General features: G+C 40.7%; 2 protein-coding genes across 3 annotated transcripts in view; one reads left to right on the top strand and one right to left on the bottom strand.

Annotated features, from left to right (window-relative positions):
* Window positions 1–4,407, bottom strand: part of UMODL1 (uromodulin like 1) — a 76,863-nt gene extending 72,456 nt beyond the window's left edge. The window contains exon 1 of the mRNA XM_049835203.1: window positions 3,883–4,407. Coding sequence (XP_049691160.1) covers window positions 3,883–4,360 — 478 coding nt within the window. The 5' untranslated portion in view covers window positions 4,361–4,407. The remainder of the gene's footprint in view (window positions 1–3,882) is intronic.
* Window positions 4,069–24,320, top strand: ZBTB21 (zinc finger and BTB domain containing 21). Of its 2 annotated transcripts, XR_007510315.1 has the most exons (3): window positions 4,069–4,158; window positions 15,579–20,918; window positions 22,031–24,319. XR_007510315.1 is itself a non-coding variant. In XM_049835207.1 (2 exons), exon 2 carries the CDS (start codon window positions 15,592–15,594, stop codon window positions 18,766–18,768), a length of 3,177 nt encoding a protein of 1,058 aa, XP_049691164.1. In that variant the 5' UTR covers window positions 4,069–4,158; window positions 15,579–15,591; the 3' UTR covers window positions 18,769–24,320. The 2 variants fall into 2 exon arrangements, 1 of the variants encoding a protein (XP_049691164.1); XM_049835207.1 differs by having other exon boundaries at window positions 15,579–24,320.
* Window positions 24,321–24,683: the final 363 nt, after the last annotated feature.

The following is a 24,683-nucleotide window of genomic DNA, read 5'->3' as shown; positions in this document are numbered from 1 at the left end:
ATTGTGCTATTTGCAGAAGAATGAGGGTAACAGCTAAAAAAGCTCAAGACTTGGCACTCAGAAACAGCCATACCAGGAATGAAAAGAGTTTTACGTTATACTGGATTATAGTTATTTTCCTGGTAAGAAATTTAAATCTTCAGGAGCAGTCTTGTCCGTGTACCTTGCTCCACACCGGTTACGGTAACTCTGCGGTTTTTGTAATATTCTCATTGTGTACCTTACTGCCTGGTTGTCTCTCTGAATACTGGTAAGTGTCCATACTTTTGTGACAAGACAAGTGACAGGTTTTAACTAGAAGAAGTAAGATTTCTTTTTACCTGCTAGCATTCATTATGGGAGGTTCCATATGAACATATCAGAAAAAGAAAAAAATAAAAATCTAGGCACCCTTTTCCATGCACAGCTGTTAGCAATCAGAAACTGGTAGAAAATTGTGTGTCTGTATTTTGGCAAGTCATTAATTTACCTGTGTTTTGGCAGACTATTTGGAATCGATAAAAGCTAGACCTCTAGTGTTTCCAGAAACATTTTCTGCATTCTATAGTGGCTGAAAGGAACTGGTTCATTCAAGTGTCTTCTGTGATCACAAGTAACAGCGCATCACTTCCTCAGAAGTTCTGGGATAGAAGGTGGCACCTGAAGGAACATGGTAACAGCCATAGCATGTTCTGCAGCAATAGCATTTGCTCCACTGATAAGATTTTAAGGGCCAACTGAGAGAGGAGGCAGCTTCTTAGAGATTAATTGTCTCCCTCTGCAATATGTCCTTGGCAATAGTAATTCCAGAGGTTTTGGTGGGAAACAAGAAAGACGCAACACTGTCCCTCAAGTACTGCATTTCTGCTATTACAGCAGGTACGGGAGAACCTTAGCGTTTGAAAAGCCCTGCAGCCTAGGAGGATGGGATGCACAGCAGCATATACTCCTGAAGTTATCGAAGTACAGGAGGGACCTCTCTATACGGACAAAAGACTCAAAGAAAATTTACCAAGATGAAAAATCTTAGCATCTATATTTAGTCAAGGTTCCCCCACTGAAATGAAGCAAAACTAGACTGCATGACATTCCTTCTGAGGTGTGTTCTTCTTTGGTTAACCTCTCTCCTTCTCTTCCCCCAAACTGAGCTTTTCTACAAAACTCTTTCTCAGCTGCTAATATAGGAGTGCCTAAGGGTATCTGAGATACTTCGAAAGCTCTCTAAAAGAAAATAACCTGATGTCATTAGTTTTAAATTAATCACATCAGGTCCAAACTGCCACTGAAAAATTTTTAGGGGTCTATAAATCAAAAAATGGATGAGACTACAGATCTAGAAAAAGACAGCCTAGCTCCAGGATATGACTTTATTCCAAATATTTTTATACTGAAAAAACAAGTGTAGCATTAAAAAACCCAAACTATTCAGAGTACACAACTTAGCCATATAGTACAACATTTGCATCACAAAAAATAGTTAACTTCTCATACTTACACATACAACCAATGCAAGTGTTTCAGTTTTTACATGTAAATTTTCTTACAAAGTCCATGTATAATCTTCCATATTTTCAAAATAGTTTGCTTTACATTCTGTGTTTTGCAGGGGTTGTTTTTGAGAAAAATTGCAGTGATTAAGGTTGCTGGCAAGTATGATCAAAAGTTAATCTGAGCAGCTATTGGATACTCTGAATGAAAAACAAACCTTACACTCAACAAGCATGCATCTGGTAATAACAGCTGCAACCACACGCATGTAGATGAAAAATATATCAAACTAAGCGCTCCATCAAAGCATTTAAAATTAGAAATGTTTGAAAAAAATGTTCATAAACAAGCTATTCTTGAAGAACGAGAAAGTATTCAAATAATTGTGAATGGTATCCTTGACAAAATTAACCTACTTAGAGACAACTTAAACCCCAAATAATTCTACAGCACGAATTCCTTGCCTAGATTTCATTAGAACCAAGAAAAATCTGATTTGCAGGGAATTAAGGCATCCACACAACTTTAATAACCTCAAGTCAATCAGACTCAATCATGAAGTACAGTCAGACTGTCTTATGTCCCTTTAAACCACAAAATCTTTGAGAATTACGTTCAAAATTTTCTCCAATCATCTGCTTAAGGCAAGAACTACAGAGAATAACAGCTGTCTGGTGCCAATATTATACAAGCCACTACATGGGCTCTACTCTAATGGCTGCACTTTCACTAGGGAAACTGACAAATTAAAAATACTGATAATAAATACCTGCACAGTAAGACATACACCTGTGTGTACACCTTAAAGAACACAATTTTTTCAGCAGGGTAATTCCAGCATGAAGGCTCTCCATCTGTGTGTGACACAGGCACTTTTGGAGAAGGGTGGACAAGAAAATCATTATGCAAGACCAGTTTGTTTCTGCTTGGCTGAGAAACATCCCAGTACATGTGAAAAAAGTCATCAGGGCCTTGCTGGATTTACGAGCTCAGGTTAGTTTCCCAAACGCTTCACTGGCAGCACAGCCAGTGTCGCTGCATAAACTGGTTTATGCGAACAGATCCAACTGCTTTCCTAGTTGTTTGTTCCCATTACCACGACAGTAGGCCCCATTGTGCCAGAGCAGTTGTCTGCATACCCACGCAACAAACCCGATCGGGGAACCGTTCCAGATGAAACCGAGCAGCTTGCTTGGGTTTTGTGCCGGTTCATCACGCAGCCGCACTCGTGTCAGGACAGAAGCAGCAGGGGCACAAGTCCATGAACGAAGAAACCCACTGCTTTTACAGGCAGCTTAGCAAGTTTGCAAAACCACCAGAAAAGCCAGCAATGACAAAAAATACATCTGGAGAGAGGAGCTGGACCCGGTGAGGTACATCACATTTTTCTTACACGGGGTTTAGCCCATTTGCAACAAAACCTTGGCAAAAAGGTTTAAATGCAGCACTAAACGCATTACAGAGATTCTAGCAGCTGCTTCAGAGTATTTGTGACTCGAGCGGAATATCTAAAAGCAGACAGTTTGAAAACGTGTACGCGGATTAGATGTTAATCTCTAGAATTTGAGCTGTCCTTAATGAAAAGATAATGGGCCAGATTAGCTTTCAAAAAACCACAAGAGAAACCTTGTAATTCTGATTTCTGTTTTAATACTTGTATTTTGACACACAAAGCCCTATTCAGGTATTCAATTCAAAGTGGATAACTTCAACGAGAAGCAAGCCTAAAGCAACGATAACGTCCCTTATGATTTTTCAAATCACATCAAGATGAACGAGTACAGCAGTTACAAAGGGTCGGAGCCAAAATCCACCGGGGCCCTGCCATGCGCCTCCCTGTTAATACCGGGCCACGGTGGACTCGCTCGCGAGGCCGCCACGTGCGTGCCGCTAGACACCGAGCTCCTTCGCAAACCGCGCCGCACCTTCCCCCCTACATTTCAGAAAACCGTGGGTTAAAATAAAATAATTTAAAAAAAAAAAACCCACAACGAAACAGACTGTTATATTAGGTGAACCGCAAATTAACGCTGCCCGCAGAGGGTCGTCCCCCCTCTCCCCTCCACTCCCCAGACCCCCGTCCGCAGTACGCGGTGCCCAGGCTAGGGAAGGGGTGCGGGTTAACCACAGCGGCACCCCACCAAACCCCACCGGTGACACCGGCCCCACAACGGCGGCAGGGGCCGACGGGGACCTGCCTCTCCGCGTCCGTGCCCCCTCCCCCCTCCCGGGAGCCTCGGCGCCCCCCGCGGCTGCCTCAGTTTCCCTCCTCGCGCGCGCCCAGCCGTTAGCGGGCCGGGGGCGGGGGGGGGGAACGACTCCGGCGTTTGGCGCCGTCCCCGCCACGCGGCGCCGGGCGCGGGAAGGCCCCCCTCGCGCTCGCGCTCGCGTGAGGGCTCCCGCCCGCCGCGCTACCTGTGGGGGAGGGGCGGCGGGTGGGGGATCCCCCGTAACCGTCTCCAACCGCTACCCTCCCCGCCGCGCCAGCGCCTCGCCCCCCGCTCCCCCGCCGGCCAATCGGAGCGCTGCGCACGTGACGAGCGTTCCCTTCGATGACCTCATCCCTGGTGTGGGATGACGTCAAATTCAAGATGGATGGAATCACGGCGGTGGCAGCAGCGCGCGCGGGCGAACCGTGAAAGGAGGCGCCGAGGGGGGCAGCAGGGGGGGGCGCGGCCGGCGGCGGAGAGGGTGAGTAACGGCCGCGTCTCGCGCCCGTTTCGGGGGCTGCCCGCGCCGTATGGGTCTCCCCGTGTACAAAGGCGTCTTTTCCTGACGTAACTCTGAGGTGGTTTTTTTTTTTTTTTTCCCCCCACCGAGCGGGGCTGCGGTCCCCGAGCAGCGCACTGCGCCTGCGCCGGTTACGAAACTCGTCTCCCTCGCCTCCGCGCATGCTCCCTTTGCTTGGAGGAAACGGCTGGTGCTCGCTGCGCCGGCACACGCCCGCCACATAGACCTGCCGGCCTGCCTTCTGCGCATGCTCCGCGCCCGCACGCCGCTTCAGCGCCCTCCCTCCGCCGCACCCCCCCCCCCCTTCCCTCCTCGCGGCCGGAACTCCGCGGAATTGCGCCTGCGCGGCGGCCGGGCCGGGGAGGGGGCGGGCGGGCGGGCAGGGCTTGTCGTCGTTCTGCCTCACGGCGCATGCGGAGCGGCGCCGTTGCCGGGCGGGCGGGGCAGGAGCGGCGCCGCGTGAACAGCAGAGGGGAGCGGCGCGGGGGGCTGGGTGGGGTGTCGGGAAGGAGCGCGGGACCCCCCGCCCGCGTGCTCGTGCTCCCACCCACCTGCCCGGCGGGAGGGCGGCGCCGCCGCCGCCGCCGCCTCAGGAGGCGGTTACCCCGCCCCGCCCCTCCGGAACGGCCGCGGGAGGAGCGGGGGGGACGGGGCGCCCTGGTGGTACCGGCGCTTCACCCCCTCCCTCCCGGCTCCTCACCTGCGGGGCGGCGGGTCACGGCTCTCCGCCGGTAGATCCCGGCTCTGATCTGAACGGTAAAACACGACAGAGGATGCGGGAGGGCTGCGCCTCAGTGCCATGCGTCCTCCCCGGTGTGTCTCGGCGGGAGAGCCGCGCTAGCCTGCAAATTTCAGGGCGGAAAGCAGTCCAGCAAGGTTCCTGCGACTATAAGTACGTGCAGGTATTAAAGTGTAGCTTTACTAGTCCAGGCGCTCTGTGGCTGTATTATTCATGAGAAACAAAAAGCACATCGTAGTCTAGTGGAAAAATCCTGTGCCAGCCTGTGCTGTGCATTTGCAGAAACCTGTGTAAGGTGTCTTACCTGATCTCGGCTGTCGGAGAGAATTTTACCTTAATGCTCTTTGAAGTCCAAACTGTCATATGTGTCCAGACTGGATGCGGCTCACGCAAAGTATGGAACGGCAGGAAAAGCGAATCTAAGGGAGTTATTACGAGACAGGAAATACTGTGGAATTTCATTGTGTACAGAGTAAGCTCTTAATAATTAAATGGCACTTGTTTTAAAAGCTCTTCAGTTTTTTTTGTTGTTGGACTCGCAGTGGAAGTAAGAGGTAGGTAGGCAGGCAGGCTGTAAGCGTAAGAAGAGATTGCGATGAATTACATAATCACACAACTTTTTGTGAATACAATGAAGATCTTGTAGCTAAGTTATAGTTAGTATTTTTCTCCTTAGATAAATGTTAATATCAAAACAGATTTTTTTAAATGTATTTTTGTGTAACAAGGCTTTCACTATTAAATCAGGAGTAGTTAATATGTATTACAGGGTAAGTCTAGTACTACTTTATGCTTGTATTGCCTGAACAGTGCCAATTATAGTGTTCTGTTCTGACTTTGCTCAAACCGACAAACAAACTGCTTTGACTAAAATTTTCCACCAGGGTGACGCTGATGTTCTTGAGGGGAAGTTTTGAGCAAACTTTAGCAACTGTTTTTATAAACCTTGTTTGCAAAATAACAAATTATGAGGCCATCTCATGGGTGGAAGGGGATCTGACATTCCTTTCGGAAATTTTATTACCCACGTGCTATACAGTTGTAATCTCATAAGAACATTTGGTTTACTCTACCTGTAGAAAATCCACCCAACCTGACTGGATTGTGAACGTTTAAAGAACTGTCATTCACATGTTCTCAGTAGGGACTTGCAGGGAGATGTCACAAATTACAGCCTCTGCAGTTTTCTGCTACAACAGCGTGTGCCACACCAGGATTTATCAGGGGTTTCTCAGGCTGTGAGCGCCCCTGAGCCTGCTGGAGCCAAGGTAACCCCTGGGGATCGGAACTGAGAGTGAGTGACCATGCCTCTTGCTCTCAGTGGAGCTCTTGCTCTTCCACTAATTTCAACATTGCCCTGCGATCCAAAACATGATTAAAGTCATAATGAGTTGGGTGCTTTTTTTAACGCTTAAGGTAACTTATCCTTTAGTATGTATTAGCACTCTTATTTGATATAAAAAGAGGCAATAGCTTGTAAGAAGTTCCTGAAGTCCTCTTTGTGCTGTACATTTAATAGTACACAAGTATGATAAATGTGAACGTTCGTGCTTCCTTTTCCTACTGTGTAGGTTCCAAGTGGCAGGGTGATACTCTGTCAGCTGACTCAAATTCAACACACCTCTCAGACTGACAACCCTCCAGATCACTAGAAGCTTGATATCACTAAGAGATTGGGGTTTGTGAGCTCATGTTTTTTGTGTGTTGATGTGAGAGAATACTGATACACAGAGAATTAAATAGTTGGTGCTCTGATCACCTTCGTAGTAATGGCTGACTATGCTTTCCTTAAAATTACTTGGAAGCATGCCAACATTTGGGTTTAAAAGGACAACTTTACAGAAAGCCACGAGCTTTCATACTGTATTGAAGTTGTTTCTTTTGAACTTCAGTAGTTGTGAAGCAGTTCCTGTAAAAAACATCAAGTAATTTCCCATTATAATTTTCAAGGTTTTGAAAGCTGTTTTATCTGCAAAACTGATAACTACGGTCTATAAACAATCGTAGACTTACAGGGTAGAGGAAGGAGGAGCTGGGGAGAGGAAGCTGGGCTGTAACCACCGTATGGTTTGTACTGCACTGGGAGGTGCTACACTGTGAGTCACACACTACAGTTGCAGATATTTCCAGCTGTCATTAAAAGAAACTCTCAACCTTTGAGCAAGTGAGCTGTTTCATAATGAACTCTGCTGCATTAATGATCTGAGATCCTCAGAAGGGACGAAAAAAATCTTTAGAGGCAGCAAAATCATTTGTTGCAAGTGGAAAGACTGCAATATGCCCTGCTTTAAAAATAGATATTCTGTGCAGAGGGAGTTGCTTTCCCCAAATATTTATTGTGTAGATTTTAATATTAGTCTATGTACTGTAATCTTTTTTCCAATTTTTTTCCTTAATGATAGTATTTAAGACAGCAGTTCTCTTATATTTTCTTTCATTCAGCAGTGCAATAAAAAAAAAAATCATCTGTTGTCTTTGCTTATTGGCTACTTCATGTATTATGTTGTTCTAGAATAGTCAGGCATATTTTATGAAGAAGAAAAAGCGCTGAACAACTTTTCTACCTTCCTAAACTCATTTTACCACCACCCCTACCACCATCAGTTCAGCAGTCTTGCAGCCCATCAAGAATAAGAAAGTTTTAAAGTCACCTAGTGCTGATTGTTGAGTGAGTTTTCCCTCTGAGATTTAGTGAAACACCACATCTTTGTTGTGCAAAATCTTTCCATACAATCTGTGATGAAAAGGCATGAAAAATCCTTTGGCCAAATAATTAAAAAAAAAAAAAATGTTGTGAAACTTGTCCTTTCATAGTAGTTTGTATAAATTAAATTGCATTGTTCGGAAGAAGTATTTTCCCCTTTTTTTGTCTTGGAGCATTTATTTCCTTATCTGTGGTTTATCCTACATCAGCGCTTAACAGTGTGAGTAATCTTTAGGTTGCAATTCATTCTCAGTAATCTCTTTGATAAGTTGTGGTTAGAGCAGGGACAGTTCTTACACGAGGGACAGTGAGTGTCCCTACTACCCCCTCGCTCCCCATCCCTCTGACTCCCTGACTTCCTACCAGCACTGTGTGGCGTGTGCCTAGGCCAGCACTGGGCCTGACACCACAATACACTGGAACTGGGAGTGTACCAGTAGTCCCAGGAGGGTGGGTGCCCATCAGCAAAAAAACATGAGAGCTGCTTTGGGGTGAATTATTTGGCATTCTGGTCTGAATACATTCATGAGTATCTTCAGATAATTTTTCAAAAACAGTGTACTTGGTACGGTAAATACACGTAACAAAAATCCTTTTAAAGTGAATTAAGAAACATGGAAGGAAAAGCAGCAGAATCACAGTGATTTCTAATCACTGTTTGCCACAACTTAATCTACCTGTCACAACCAAAAGGAATTAGTTTATTTTGTGCCAGGAACATAACTCTTGAGTACAGTCCTTCAGCTATTGAGGTCAATGGCCAAATTCCCTGGAAGTTCAGTAAGAATAGGACCAGCTCCTTTCTCATAAATACTTCTGAGGAATAAAGAAAAAATACATAGTGGTTTTGTTCTTTTTTAGAAGTATGAGAGACGTCACCTACCTCCAAATACACATGGACTTTGAGTAAGCTGGAAATCTTCCACATGCTCTTCATGACCTTGTAAATCTCCTGCATAAAACTCATGTAAAATTGCTGTTGTCTTTGCCCTTTTACAGTATCCTGTATTGTCTTCCCAGTATCTTGGCCATGGTTAACAATGGCTGAATGGCATTTCTTTGGATACTTCAGTGGGTGGAGGATACCTGTGTTCCCTGAATCATAAGTGTCTCACTTGGCAATTTTTTAGGCTCAGCTTTTATTTTAGTTCTGCATGTTTCAGATTAAGTGCATGACTTTTTCTCCCATCTCTTGTTTTCTTACAGAAACCTCAGTGTAAACACAATCCTGTTCATAGAAAAGTACCTTATATGGGTATAATTGGCTTGTCTTCCCATCTGAAATATATTATGCCTGTAAAAAGCACCTTTATATTAATAGAAATATGCTCACATTTGGGGTTTGTCATTTTCACTATACCAGCAAAATGAAAAGCAGTATGTAGACAAGATTTTATTGTGAATTGGGCCAGTTAAAGAAAGAGTGGCTCATCTATTAAAGCAGATGACTGAATATTATTCTATTTGGTAAGTATATTTCAGCATTACCAATAAAATAATAAAGTCAACCTGTAGAAAGAGTACAAGTGTACACATTTGGTGTGTGTCTCCCCTTCTTCAAATTCTTGATTTTGTGCATCTCTTACCAAAAAAATCATACAAAATATTTCCGGGGATGAGGTTTTTGTAGCTGTTTAAGTTGTATGGCCATCAAGCCTTTCGGTCTTGTCCCATCAGAGAGTGTAATGGCAACGTTACAAAACTCAGGAGACTGAAAACTGAAGAACTCCTTAGGGAAAGGTATTTTTAAAATTTCTAGTCTCTTGATTTAGTTTACAGGAATTTGGATGATGAGTTACACACCTTTCAGTCGAGACATTGAGGCCAGGACAAATATTTTGTTAAACTGAGCTTGGTGTGTTTTAATCTTCATGAACTCTCGATCAGAAAAGCTCACAGCCAGCACCCATTCCTGCCCTTTCTCCCTTAGATCCAGGAGTTGTGCAATCCCATGGTCGGCTGGATCAGTTTACTGATCTGACAGCAATAGTCCTTCCTTGGTGGGGGAGGAGACATGGACTGCTCCTTGCAGGAGCAATCCCTAGTTAGATTGGACTGAGAGTAAGATGAAATTGCACCCTTAGCTGCTCCTTGTTTGTAAACAAGAATGAGATTGACAAGTGGAGCTTTGTGGTGTTACTCTGACATTTTGTAGTTGCTGCAAGTCGGGAGGAGCTATTTTGAGTGTCAATTGGTGAAACTATGGGTATGACCTGAATGTGGGAAGTAGCCTCTAATTTCTAAGAGAACTTCTAGTCTGTATCAGGATAACTTAATTATTTTTCTCTAGTGGAGGGCAAAATACAGAGACTGCACAATATTATGGAATTTTTTCTTTTCCTCCCTGTATTTCTGCTTCTGAGTGTGTGGAAGATAAATAGTTGGAAATTAATACATCAGTTTCACACACTAGTAAATATATTCTTTATCTGATTTTATGCCTGTCTTCACACTAGTGAGTCTCTCCTTGCTGCTGACCTATTGGCAATGAAAAACCTTTGTCTTCTTGGAGAAAGTTCGGAGTATTGTCTGCAGTGGAGAACAGCAGTAGCAGTTGAAATCTCATTTCGTTAAATTGAGGAAGACAGAATCCCCGAACTTGCAGCAAGAGATCACTCAAATACTTAGTTAGAAAAAGATTATAGAAGTGCAAACAGTCTTGCTCTGCAGGTTTGGAGCTTTTACATACAGCTTGGGGGGGGGGGGGCGGGGGGTGTAAATATATATGGACTGTAGGAGAGTATCTATATTGCAAAGGCTATTGATGGGAGAAGAGGGATTCGATAAACTGTTGTCAAATTCAAATAATAAAATCCAGCATAGGATCCTTGAGTAAAAGTTTAAGCAGTGTAGGTTTCTTTTGCACCTGGACTTCTGATGGGTAATGGGACTTTTTCCCCCCTTGTGTCTGAAACAGCACATGAATTATCAGAGCCATCAAATCCTCTGCAAAGCGCTCGCAACTGAGTGCAACATTCCTGCATTTACCTGGGAATACCCTGGGAAGTCACTTGCATTTCTTGGCTGAGTCTTATAATCCATGTTTCTTTGGGTTTTTTAGTGGGTTTGCCCCCACCACACTTCTTATGTATATTTTCCCTGTTGAAACCCCCTGTTCCGTCTCCCTTGTTGTCTCTCTCTGTGTTTCCTCCTCCTTCCTTGTATTCTCTGCTTCCAACTGCAGTTTCTCACAGCCCTGGCGCCGCCTTGCTGCAGCATTGCTTCTCATTAAGTGTTTCAGAACATCGTCTTTCCCACCGCCACCCTCCACATGCTATTAGTATAGCTTTTAGCTGACAGCTATGTCGTCGTAAGGGAAGTCAGCAGGCAACATCAACATCTTACTTTAGTTGCTTGTGTATTTGCAAGTTATGCTGAAATTGTTCACACAAATATCTGCCTGATTCCATTTGTAAAGTTTCAGCATCGGTGATTATGTTGTTTCTGAAGGTGAAGTTTCAGGTGGGCAAAGCTGATGGAACAACTTGCTGACAAAGAATGGGTAGTTTCTTGGCTTCTCTTGCTGCAACTCTGATGCTCATCTGACCTCTCAGTGAGCTGGTTAAGCTCCTAACTATAAAAATAGCAAACATATAAAAAGATGGATTGATTTTTTTTGTTTTCTGCTTCATATGAGGGAGCTGAATCAACTTACTGGGGGATGAAATGAGCAGCAGAGCCAGTGAAAGGAAGAGGAGGGTACCACAGGGCTGGGAGGAGGAGATGTGAGAGTAAGGGACAGAGGAAAGGAAGGGGAACTACCACTTCAAAGGCAGGTAGCTGTTGAAGATCAATAAACGGCTGGGCCAAAGATTAAACTTTTTCACCATTTCCTTGTGAAGAGCTTTCCCAGGTAGAGATTTCATTTTTATAGAAAGTAATTTTGAAATAGTAGAGGTGTCTTTTTCTATCCTTGTTCAAAAAATAAAATAAAATAAATCTTGTACCTAATATGGTACTTAGGTTTCTGAAGTCTAGTTTGCTGAGATCAGTAGAGGGCTTGAAGTTTGACACTAAAATCTCTTCTTTGCCTCCTGAAGGAAGGCTGCAGGTGCTTCTGCTGCACTTGCCCTTCCTGGGTCTGGAGTCTTGCTGTCACTGTTCCTCCTGAGGACCAGCAGGTGCTATAGCATGTGGCACCTGAACACGGACAATGGGAGATTTTCTCATATGCTCCTACTGTTGCCTTGATGTCGCCTGAACATCATGGAAGAAAAGACGAAAGAGCTTTGTTTCCAGTCAGTAGTGAAGATGGCTGGAGAAATGGTTGGAGGGAATAGAAGCAGATGATCTGCAGGAAAGAGCTTAGGTAGTCAATGGCAAAATAATCTTCAGCTGAGGAAGTATACCTGGAATCAAATCTAGTATTACAAGAGACTGCCATAATTCTGTTATCTACACAATAGCTAGGCACACCTTTTGTGTCAGGGCTGAGCGCAGTCAGCCAAGCATTGGCTTTGATCACAAGCTGTTGCATAGTCCTATAGCTGCTTTGCTGCCTCTTCAGTTATGCCAATGCAATTGTTTTTGAGATTGTGGTTTAATATAAAAATTGACCAGCATTTGAAAAGAAATAATTGGTTTTTATTTATTGTCTGATCTGCTGTGTAATACAGGCCTGCAAATATTTGTACTGGCACAGCTGAAGGAGGAGTGAACTGCAGTGTGCAGATAAGATGAACAGAAGAGAGCAGGAATGTCTTGGAAAAGTGTTTATGTAGTGAAATTTTAATACACTGTACATTTACTTCAGTAATCTTTGGGGATTTTTTACATCTAAGTATTTCAGGCTTTCAGATGATCTGTGTAAATGTCTTCAAATGATTCTGCAAACCAGTTCTGGTTTCTTTCTTAAAGTATCATAGCTTGTTTTATTTCTGACTGTTGTGTTTAAAGGCTGTTAAGCTGAAAGTCAAGCACTTGAATTAGGAAATACCAGGATTAAAGCTGCCTTTGCAGGATTAATTTGGTCCCTTGCCATTTGTGTACATTGCAGCCTTGGTTACTGTTAAAGTGACAGAGTTACATTGCACCAAAGAACTCTGCCTCCTTCACTGCACAGAAGAGACTGTGCTTTGAGACTGAAAGGGAAGATTGTAGTGGGATGCTTATCTCTGTCTTGTTTAATGTAATAAATTGAAGGTGTTCTATGAATAAAAAAGGAGAATGGAAAGAAGGATGGATGACTATTGGATTCTGCTTCAGGTGTCTGGATTTTTACACCCATCTCTACTAATAGAATTACTGTGCTACAGTGGACAAAGGAACACATAGTAATTACATGGTGTTTATTCTGCAATGTCTTACACAAAACACAAGGCCTGGGTAAAGCAGATTAAAATGAAAGATTTGAAAATATTTCAAAACATTTAACTAACATACTCCTTTCCCACTGTGTCCTTTAAGTATGGGTTCTGCAGCAACATCTATTGGGTGTCTCTACAATACTGGTTTAGTTCAAGTTTCCTTCCTAAGACCACTGTTGATCTGTTACCTCCATATACCATGCTGCAACTTGCATCCCAGATGAATCACTTGAGTTTGCAAACTCAATTTGTTTCAGATGAAGCTAAAGGAAAAGATGCATTCCTGGAACACTTGTTCTAATAACACTCCAAGTGTTAATGAGTGCTCAGACCACGAGACTGGATTAGAACCAGTCATACTCCACCACTTTAAACTGCAGTGACATTCACAAAGGAGATTGGTAGTGCACACACACCCAGACAGTACTTTTGAGCAAAACATAGAAACCAAACCAAAACAGGTTGGTTTCTCAAATTCATAGTAGCTTGACTGCTCTGCTCTTTTTAGATGGAGATGTGGGGGGATGATGCATTATAACTATCTGAGGTGAGTTATGGATAAATTAGTGTATATGAACACTGCAAGACACTGAAACACTCAGTAAAGACAGATCTGGTGAGGAAACAGAATTCTGCTTTTGCTGTTGTCGTGACCCTATTAACTCATTCAGTATTTTCAGATGCAGAAGTGGTAGCTGAGTCCTATGATATGATCAATGCCTTCAGACACTTTATGCAGCACCCTTTAAGTCATTTCTCAATCATACCAATTTAGACTTTGATCACTTATTTATATCCATTAGTTGTAAGATTTACCACCCTCATTTATTAATCATGGGGTTACAGCTTCTTAATAGTGTTCTTTATTTTGATAAACTTTTCAGTTTTGCTTGTAAGCTGATGAATAGTGAAACCTTTTTGTTGTAATAACATACATCAGGTAGAAGTTATAAACTGTCCTGGGTTTGGCTGGGATAGAGTTAATTTTCACAAGAAGCTGCGAGGGGACACAGACAGGATAGCTGACTTGAACTAGCTGAGGGGATATTCGATACCATATGACGTCATGCTCAATACATAAATTGGGGGACCCAGCTTGGGGGGGAGGGATCACAGCTCAGTAACGGGCTGGGCATTGGGTTCTGGGTGGTGAGCAATTGCATTGTGCATCACTCATTTCGTATATTCTTTTATTAGTATATTGTTATTATTATTTCTTCTGTCCTTGTGTTGTCCTATTAAACTGTCGTTACTTCAACCCACGAGTTTTTAATGTTTTCTACTGATTCTCCTCCCCATCCCACCGGGGGCAGGGAGCAGCGAGCAAGCACCTTTGTGGTGCTTAGTTACTGGCTGGGCCTAAACCATGATATAAACTAAAGAGTAGTTTCTCAGATCAGCTGTAAAAAGAAGATAATTGCTTTTAACAGACACATCATTGACCTGTTTTACTACCACGATGGAGGAAGGTAGTGTAAAATTCTTACAGGTTAACTTGAACAGAATTGTAAAAGTGTCCATGAAAAAAAAGCAAATTGGATATTGCTGATTTCTCCCTGTGTGTGCATGTGCACAGATACATAAATTTCAATTCATGCCACAGAAGTTCTTTGTTTAAACTAACTTAAAACCTGATGCTCTTCTTTTGTTAAGATCTAATCAGGAGCAGTCTATTGAGTTATTGAGCCATCCTGCAGTACAGAGTGGGCTGTGTTTTGAAGCATGGAGATTTCTGCACTGCAGTTTAATTTGTCCTTATTGTATTCTTGGATGCATTCATGGGTAAATTCCTCAAGTATATGGCCTGTGGGCATAAAGTGCTCTTATGCTAATGAAGAAAATGGGGAGTTCAGTTCTCTGCTTTTAAGCTAGAACAAAGCAATGCAGGGAAACTTCAATTACAGTTGTGACGTTTCCAAGAAACCAGATCCTGTCAGTGCAGTTATAAGTGACACATATTTGATAGCTAGAAGTATATATTAACAACACTTACTAAACATAAGCAAACATGATGAATTAATCTAGATTACAGACAATAATCGTGCTTCCTCCTTCCTTCCCAGTATTAATGCCCTTTCCGTCATCCTATTAAAAATGACAACAAAACCCCATTAATTTGTTTAGTCAGCAGAAGACTGTCAGGGTTGCTTAGCCTCAGAAAGGTGACTTGGCATAACTAAGCTTTAGATATCTGATGCAAGAGTTTATCAATGCAGTTGTCAAGATAGATCTTCATAAAGCTAAAGCTGAGAACAAGATGATCAAGAGTGAAATGATTGAACTGTTCCTTCACACGGACAGGTGTTTTACAGGAAGAGAGCACTGCCCCCCTCTCCCCACCCCCCCTCCCCGAGTTAGTTAGGTGTAATAAATATTCTTCGTGTAAGACCAGCAATTAACAGTGTGTTTGAAAATGAGCACAAGCTGGTTCTTCTTGTGCCCGTGCATCTATTGGCGCCAACAGTGTTGTTTTAATTCCCATACCTTTCCTCCAAACAAGCTGTTTTCTTCAGCACTGTTGATGGTGGTTTAGCCAGTTTACGAAGTGCAGAGGGGTTAGATGTGTTTACTTTATCTCTAACAACAGTTCACCTAAGGCAACCTACAACTTCTTGTTGTTGTTCTTTTTCAGAAACATCAGAATCATGGAGGGGCTCTTGCATTACATAAATCCAGCGCATGCCATTTCACTTCTAAGCGCACTGAATGAGGAGCGTCTAAAGGGACAGCTGTGTGATGTTGTTCTTATAGTAGGAGATCAGAAATTTCGAGCTCATAAAAACGTTCTGGCTGCCAGCAGTGAGTACTTCCAGACTCTGTTCACGAATAAGGAGAATGAGTCTCAGTCAGTGTTTCAACTCGACTTCTGTGAGCCAGATGCTTTTGATAATGTGTTAAACTACATTTATTCTTCATCCTTGTTCATTGAGAAAGGCAGTCTTGCAGCTGTGCAAGAACTGGGCTACAGTCTTGGAATATCCTTTCTTACAAACATTGTTTCTAAGAGTCCTCAAGCTCCTTTTCCAGCTTGCCCTGTTAAGAAAATACTGTATCAAGATGAAGATGAAAGTAATTCTCAGAAGAGAAGTGTCATTGTCTGTCAGAACAGAATTGAAGCACAAGCGAAAAGTGTAAATCAAACACAACATGATTTAAGCCATACTTCTAAACCTTCACCCTCTGTTGCTGTCAAAACTAGCAGTAGGCCACAAGTAACAAAACCAACTGAAACCCTTCACAACTTATCACTGACTGAAAGGAGATGGCTGAAAGAAAGCCCTGTGAGCTATACCAAGGTTCATGAAACTTCTGGAACTGTGGAGGATCAGAGCAGAGGTGGTTTAGTGAAAAGGAACACAGTACTGCCTCAGATGCCTTTAGCAGAGAAAGAAATTGCAAGCGATGAACCAGGAAGCAGTGGTCAGCTTTTAAGAGGAAAGGCCGCAGAGATGTCATTAAAAAGACCGCGTCCACCAGTCTTATCTCTGCGTGGCGCATCAGAATCTACATTTTTGTTGCGAGAGGCAGGAAAGGGAAATAGTCAAGGTGAAGACAGAAATTTGCTATACTACTCAAAGTTAGGGCTAGTAATCCCATCTAGTGGATCTGGTCCAGAAAACCAAAGTATTGACAGAAGTGGGCCACTTGTAAAAAGTCTCCTTCGAAGGTCACTGTCCATGGACAGCCAGGTTCCTATTTACTCACCTTCTGTTGATCTAAAACCTTCACAGGTATCATCCTCCTCCTCACCGGGAACTAATGATTCCCAGAAGACATTTAATGTTGTATCTCAAAAGTCATCCTTGAAAGAGTCATCAGAGAAGGTAGTCATAGATGAAAAACCACAGGTAATACACCCACATCGCCTTAGGTCTTTCAGTGCCTCTCAGTCAACTGATAGGGAGGTTGCTTCCCCTCTCACAGAGGTGCGAATAAAAACTGAACCTAGCAGTCCACTTTCAGATCCTGCTGAAATAATAAGAGTTACAGTGGGTGATGCTTCAGCATCGGCAAATAAAGACTTTCCTTTTAAAACTGAGGATGATCATAAGGAACCAAGTAGACTTCCAGCAAAAAGGAGATTTCAAGCTGATAGAAGACTACCATTTAAGAAACTGAAGGCAGATGAGCAGGGTTCTCCTGGGTCAGAAGATAACTGCGAGGAAGGCTCAAGCCCTACGCACCTTGATACTGATTTTCCTGATTCTGATGTCAGTAAAGATGAATACAGCGAGATGGAAGAAGCAAGACCAAATAAGAAATTTAAATGCAAGCACTGCCTTAAAATTTTCAGATCAACAGCAGGTCTTCATCGTCATGTTAACATGTATCATAATCCAGAGAAGCCCTATGCTTGTGACATATGCCACAAGAGATTCCACACAAATTTCAAAGTGTGGACGCACTGCCAGACACAACATGGAATTGTGAAGAATCCCTCACCAGCTTCCAGTTCGCATGCTGTTTTGGATGAAAAATTCCAAAGAAAACTGATCGATATAGTGAGAGAGAGAGAAATTAAAAAAGCTCTAATTGTTAAACTAAGACGTGGCAAGCAAGGTTTTCAGGGACAGACTGCTTCACAAGCACAACAAGTCATCAAAAGGAATTTAAGATCGAGAACCAAAGGAGCCTATATTTGTACCTACTGTGGGAAGGCTTATCGTTTCCTCTCGCAATTTAAACAGCACATAAAAATGCACCCAGGGGAGAAACCAGTTGGAGGCAATAAGGCTCCTAAGCAGAAAGATCATATTCATATTGAAACTCCAGTAGAAAACAAAGAGGTTTATCAGTGCCGTCTCTGCAATGCTAAGCTCTCTTCACTTATTGAACAGGGAAATCATGAGCGACTCTGTAGAAATGCTACTGTCTGTCCTTACTGCAGCCTTAGATTTTCTTCTCCAGAGCTGACGCATGAGCACGAAAGCAAGTGTGAATACAAGAAACTTACTTGTCTTGAGTGTATGCGTAGCTTTAAATCATCCTTTAGTATTTGGCGTCATCAAGTTGAAGTTCACAATCAAAACACAATGGCTCCATCAGAGAACTTTTCTTTACCTATCCTGGATCACAATGGAGAAATAACTAGTTCATCAAGATTGCCTCCTCAGTCAGAATCCAATAAAATGAACAATTTTGTTGCTGCAAAGGAAGATGGTGTATTCAGTGATTCGTCAGAACAAATAAATTTTGATTCTGAAGATTCCTCATGCCTACCTGAAGACTTAAGTGTTTCCAAGCAGTTTAAAATTCAGATCAAAGAAGAGCCTGCAGATGATATAGAGGATGAGGTCACTGAAACGAGCAGGGAACCTAAGGAAGTAGTCTCCAACAAAGATGCTGGTTTGTGGCCCTGTGAAAAGTGTGGAAAGATTTTCACTGTACGCAAACAGCTGGAGCGTCACCAAGAGCTCTTATGCTCTGTGAAGCCATTTATTTGTCACGTGTGTAACAAGGCCTTCCGAACCAATTTCCGGCTGTGGAGTCACTTCCAGTCTCATATGTCACAGGCTGCAGAGGAGTCCACAAATAAGGAGCCTGAGATATGTCCACCAGCTAATTCCCCATCACCACCACCCTTACCTCCACCCCCACCCCTCCCCAAAATCCAGCCTTTGGAGCCTGATAGTCCGACAGGCTTGTCTGAAAGCTCCACTACTACTGAAAAATTATTTGTACCACAGGAGTCAGATACACTCTTCTATCATGCTCCACCACTCTCAGCTATCACATTCAAAAGACAATACATGTGTAAACTCTGTCACAGGACTTTCAAGACAGCTTTTAGTCTTTGGAGCCATGAACAGACACACAATTAGCTTTAACAGATACCTTAAAAAGCTGGTTCAGTGGAGGCTGTGTTCAGGATCTCAGATGTATGCCGTATAAACTAGAAATCTTAAGAGGATCAAAACAATGACAATGATGATGAAAAATGTGGAATTTGTGATGCTGCTTGGATTTGAAGATTAAGGTAAACTAACTTGGTTATTAGGTAGAAAGCAGAGGAATTTATAATACTGTGGTCTGGGATCTAATAGTAACAGAATAATTTTTATTTCCTTTAACACTGAAATACGATCACATCTGGATTGTATGCATGGATCTTCATCCTGTGATGTTGGCGTGTGCGTGTGTATTATATAAAAAGTTATATATTAAATGAAAGAGCAACAACAATTTGGATTCTAACTGTGAGTTTATAGTAGTGAAATACTGTAACCAACTTCATTAGTTGTTTTTTTAAAAGAAACCAACACACAAGCTCCATATAAATAGTTGCCATGCACTTGCAGTTAGGGAGGAAGTGGATGGAGTGTCTTGCTGTATTGACTTAGGTCTTAGAAACCTTTAGCAATAACAAATAAACCTCAAGTTTGAGTAATCCTGATGTTATTGGATACGAATGTTTGGTATTTTAAGGCAACATAGGATTGTTTTGTTGCTATATGGAACTTGTGCAAATTAAAATAGACTCTAAAGTCAGCAATATTATTACTAAGATTTTATATAAAAAGTAGCAGCAAGCCTGCTTTCAGCCATTTAATTATAAGTTTCTAAGGAAAATTGGGGGAGGGGGTACTTTGCTTTATATAATGTCCCAAAGACTAATTTACTATAGATACTTCGGTAGCTAAAGTCGTTGTATTAACAGCCATCATAATGCAAATGGTACTGTTTATAATATGAACTAAGATTGAATGGATGTCAGACAAGTTTCATAATTTTGTTCCGCTATTTGTACAACTGTTTGTATTTCTAACTACAAAGGAATGTATAACTATTAAATCAAAAAAAGAGAACTCATTAAGGGACGGAAGATGAATTGTGTTCCTACACACAGTAATAAGCTTGGCCATGAGTACAAATATATGTTTTAACAAAAACTAAAAATGTAAATATTTATATAGACACCTGTATAAATGAAGATGTATTTGAAATTTGTATTAAGCATACATATCCAGCTCAAAGCAGAGGAAAAAACATCACACTACAATCACTGTATTTTATGAATACAATGCATAGAGTATTTCTTTCTGCCGCTTTCTATCATATGTGATACTGTGTTGCAGTTTTCTAATTTGTTGAAAATCGTGGTAATAATGGGCTGCAGATATTCTGTGTAGTTCCATTATTTTACCTCAAATCACAACTGGAGCATTTAATGTAAGTAGGATCATAGATATTTACCAGAAGCTATAGTACGGGTCCAAAATTATTCTGCAAGTAAAAGAAATATTTACCCAGAAGTAGGTGGAAAACTTACACTGAAAAATTCTTCTGCTAGAATTTAAACTTAATGGAGTGGTGATGGATTAAAGTGAATATAAATGATGCAAACAGTATTTATGATCCTGACCAACTTTACCCCGTCCACCTTGGGAGAGGGGGATTGCATTCCACACTACATAGTCAGAGCCCAGTCTGTGTTCGCTGAAAGCAACAGGAGTTTGGTCACCAGTTTCAGGGGGAGCAGGAGCAAGGCTTTAATTCTGTATGTAACCTTGAATTTTTTTTCAGCATCCCAAACTCAAAAGTAAGAAGAATTGCAAGCTGACACCAAGATTTAGCAAAATTAAGCACAAGTGTAACTCCTAAGAATCTGAGGATGGGCATCCTTAGTTAGGCACACATAGAAGTAGATTTTTCTCAGTGAAAGCCCAAGTGTGCCACCATTTTTTTTCCAACAGATTTTTTTTTTTAATTATTTTTCCTGTAAGTTAAGTTTAAAAGAATTGGCTCAGGATGGACCCATGACTTTTTATCATCTACCAAAAAAAATCACAATGTTAGTTTCAAGCCTCTTCTGTTTAATTTTTTATTAAAACCTAAAATTGTTACTAAACACTTCTAATAGTAATGTGTTGTTCTTTTTTGTCCTCTTTCAGGCAAATTGTAGCTGAATATGATTGCGCTAATTTGTTAGGATATCAGTTAAACTCTTTCGGTGCCATTGCAATAAAACAAGGTACTAGTTTAATAGTGACATTTCTAGTTACTCACTTTTTTATTCCACCTAATAAGACTAAATTTCTTTCTTACCAGAAACAATTTCAAAATAAAATGGTTATTGCACTTAACCTGGTGTAACAAAATCAGAAAAACATAAAGCTTTGCTAAGTGTCCTTTAAATATGTTTAACAAACCTGCGCATATAAAATATGAACATGTTTTTGTAAAAATGTTCCTAAGTTTTCGCCAATGATTCCTCTACACAACAGTCTGAAAGTTTATATGTAGCCTTTTAAAAATCAGCGTGCTTTCTAAAGGAAGATGGCAACTAGTTCAGCTATGTCATAGTCATCTAACTTCCAACTGGGATTCTGCTATGTGATATGATGATAAATTCCACACACTTTAAATCAAAAGCTTGTGCAACATCTTTGAAGAAACCTTGACCTTTTTCCTAGTATACTATGTATTATAAAAAAAATCCATAAAATATTTTTGGTCTAAATAGCCTCCTTCTAAGCTTTTCTTTAGTTGTTTTGTTTGGGGGTTTGGTTTTGGGTTTTTTTGGTTGTTTTTTTTTTTTTTTTAAGTTTTGTTTTTAACTTTGAGCGTGTTTTGTGTGTTTTTTGTGGTTTTTTTTTTTTAATTTGGTTCCTATTGTTTAGTAAAGGAATTCAGGATCTCTGAAGTTTAAATATGAGATGTTTATATAGCAGTTCTGGTTTTCTATTAGCTTTTATACAGTATCTTAAAAAGCCCTTGATAGAAGTGTTTATTTTGGAGGATATGGAATAAATATGCTTCCACTTATATAACTTTAATATATGTTTAAAAGTTAAATTATGGAAAAAATGTTAGTTGCTTGTTTATAAATAAAGGTCTTTTCAAGAGTGTCTAGTTTGGCAACAGCCAAAATAAAAGGCAAATTTATTGATACAAAAGCCTGTCTTCATCATATATTGTTTAATTTTGTAGCTGTGTACTAAAGTGACACAAAGTTAGAGGTCTTGTTAAATATAAAAAGTGTTTTGCTTTTTTTCTTAAAATTTGTGGCAGGAATGTGCAGATGTTTTAATATATAGATTAGAATCTTTAATTCTTTTTTTTTCTATTTTTATAATCTGTCAGATAAATCTCAGAGAACTATCCTGCCTCATTGGAAGTACAGTGGAAACTTCTTTTGCATTTAAGAGGAGCAGGGTTGAGCCATGAAATGTATTTTGTTTGGGGACTTTTTTCCTTTCAGGCACTGTGTTGGCAAAGCATCTAAGCCTATGGTTAAGTTCCATTAAGATCAGTCTTAATTTTTTTTAAACGTGCTTAAGTTCGTTGCTAAATTGGGACCATGATCAACCTTGAAAGTGAGCAATGGCAGAAAAATACGTTCAGATTTTTTTTTAAGTCCTAGAACCAAAAGTTAAAATGTATTCTCCTTTACATAAAAACTGCATATAAAAGTAGGGTATAGTTCTGTAGTTTTACAAAAAAACAAAGAACATGAACTAGTAATAATGCTGTCTCTACTTTTTTTTTTTTTTTTTTTGGTAAGGGAGGGTGAAACACCCTGTGGCAGTTAATAGAGCAGATAACCGGCTGAAGCAGTGGGTGACACTAGAGTTTGCCTTGCGTATTTCAGAACAGAGATGTAGCCTTATCCCTGAACCAAAACACAGCTGTAAGAGACTTGTTCCTGCATTTCCTATTTAAGCAGGCCTTCTAGTGACATCCAGTAGGTTTTTTTATCTGATGTTGTTTGTTTGTTTTCCCCCAAGTAGGACATGCGGGTTTGGTCTGAAGCTACATGTGCTCTGTTTTTGTTCCAAGCTTCCAGTGATAAAACTAGAAGTTCCTCACATGGGATAAGGACAGACTATGCCTAACTTCTTGGCACTAACAGTGAGGGTGCAAGTATCTGGCATGAGCCTGTAATCTGGCATGTGCCTATACTGTTCAATAAAATTGTTTACATTTTCCTACCAGAAGATTTAGATAAAAATCAAAGCAAGCTTAGGGTTTTGATTTGTTTTTGTTGTTGGTTTTTTTTTTAATGTTGCTGTTAATGAATCAGTGTTACAATCTTTTTTGTTGTTGTTGAACACAGCCTGATAGTATTTTTTAATGTCATTGATTCTTGTTTATTTAAAATGACTTGTGAAAAACTGTACTATAACTGTTGTACATGAAGGGACACTATCAAGAGAAAAGTTGTGTACAGTAAATGTACTTATCTGTATTAAGAATACTTGATATTCATAAAATCAAAGAATTTAAAAACATGAATTGAGTCATAACGCTTGAGCTGCTTGGGCATGTTAAGCCTATTAAGGGCATCCTCAATTGTTGCAAGGATGTCTGAAAAATGTATCTGAATTCTGTGGGTTGAGCTTATTTTTCATGTTGCTTTTTCTCTCACTATTCCAGAATAAAGGACTCAATCCATTTTTCCTTCTCCAGTTTCTCAGTGATACACATTACCTTTTAAAAACACAAGCTTCCCACTACTGCAGCAGCATCTTTAATTAAATTATGTACCTAAAACCAGAACAAACTATATTTTGCAATGTAACATGCAAAATACATATAAAGTACACATTTTAAGGATTATTCTTGACAGTGTCCCTTTTTAAAAAGCAGGAAAATGGGAACACTTTTTGTGCTTGGGTACAGGGGAATAGTTTCCTACAGTTTCTAAAAATAGGAATTATCCAATATATTTGCTATAGAATTTTCCAATTAGTTACACAAAATCACTTGTCATTTTAAAGGATTATAGAGATAAGACAAAAGAAGCTGTTTTTATAATCCTGTATACCTTATAGTCATTCTATATCAGTTCAATACGCCAGGATGGGTTTTTACTTTTTTTAGGACTGAGACTTAATAGCTTAGGGTAACTTTAATGTAATGTAAATCCATTGCTGCTTTGTACAACTTTTTCTACTGTGTGTTTTCTTTACTTAGATCTTAACTAAGAAATGTTGGCGTCTAATAAACTTACACTTTGTTTCTTTTGAATTACTGTGTCTTATACTGGAATCTCTTGGCAAAGTGTGATGTTATTGTACATACCATTGTGTCTGTGGGATGGGAATTTTGTTTATAAAAGAGCATCTTTTGATCTATTTGTTGGATGTAAATGATAGTTTTTACATTACTAAAATAATGGCTTTTTGTTTGTTTTAGTAAGTGCCCCACTGAACCTTTTACTGGAAAATACAAGAAAACCAACTGCTCTAGACAATCTCTTAAAAACTTGAACACAGCCCAAATTCTGCTTCCTATGCAATCAGTGATTAAAATGGGACTTTTTGGAAGAAAGGTTACATCAACTGAGTATATCTTTAATCTAAAACTGGATCGAACCAGACGTTTGAAAATACACAGTCAGGAATGTTTATGGTATTTTGCAGTGCTCTCATCGAAAGCAGTTTTGCTGTGTGTATTTTCCCTCTTCAAAAACCCCTGTGTGGGAATGTAGTGTGTAGATTCCCATGATACAGAAAATGATCTCTCTGTCTTTTGGGAACAGTGTTTGCTTGGCTCCACTCTTCAAAGTGGATGAGACCTATTTTTGAAAACTCTTAGGCCAGTTTTCTCAACTTCTTGGACTCCACATTTGCTGTCCTTTTCCATTTTTAATTTGTGCAGTTTGGTTGAACTCATTGACCAATTCCACTCACATTTAATAGAGGAGACAAGTTCTCAAGAGTTAATCTCCAACAAGTTGTATAAAAATCACTTGACTAGGTAGCAAAGAATGGCCTTAGTTGGGAAGGATGAG

Source organism: Accipiter gentilis, chromosome 32 (genome assembly GCF_929443795.1).
Source record: "Accipiter gentilis chromosome 32, bAccGen1.1, whole genome shotgun sequence".
Lineage (NCBI taxonomy): Eukaryota > Metazoa > Chordata > Aves > Accipitriformes > Accipitridae > Astur > Astur gentilis.
Note: the sequence above shows the minus strand (reverse complement) of the source record. Positions and strands in the feature narration are given on the sequence as shown.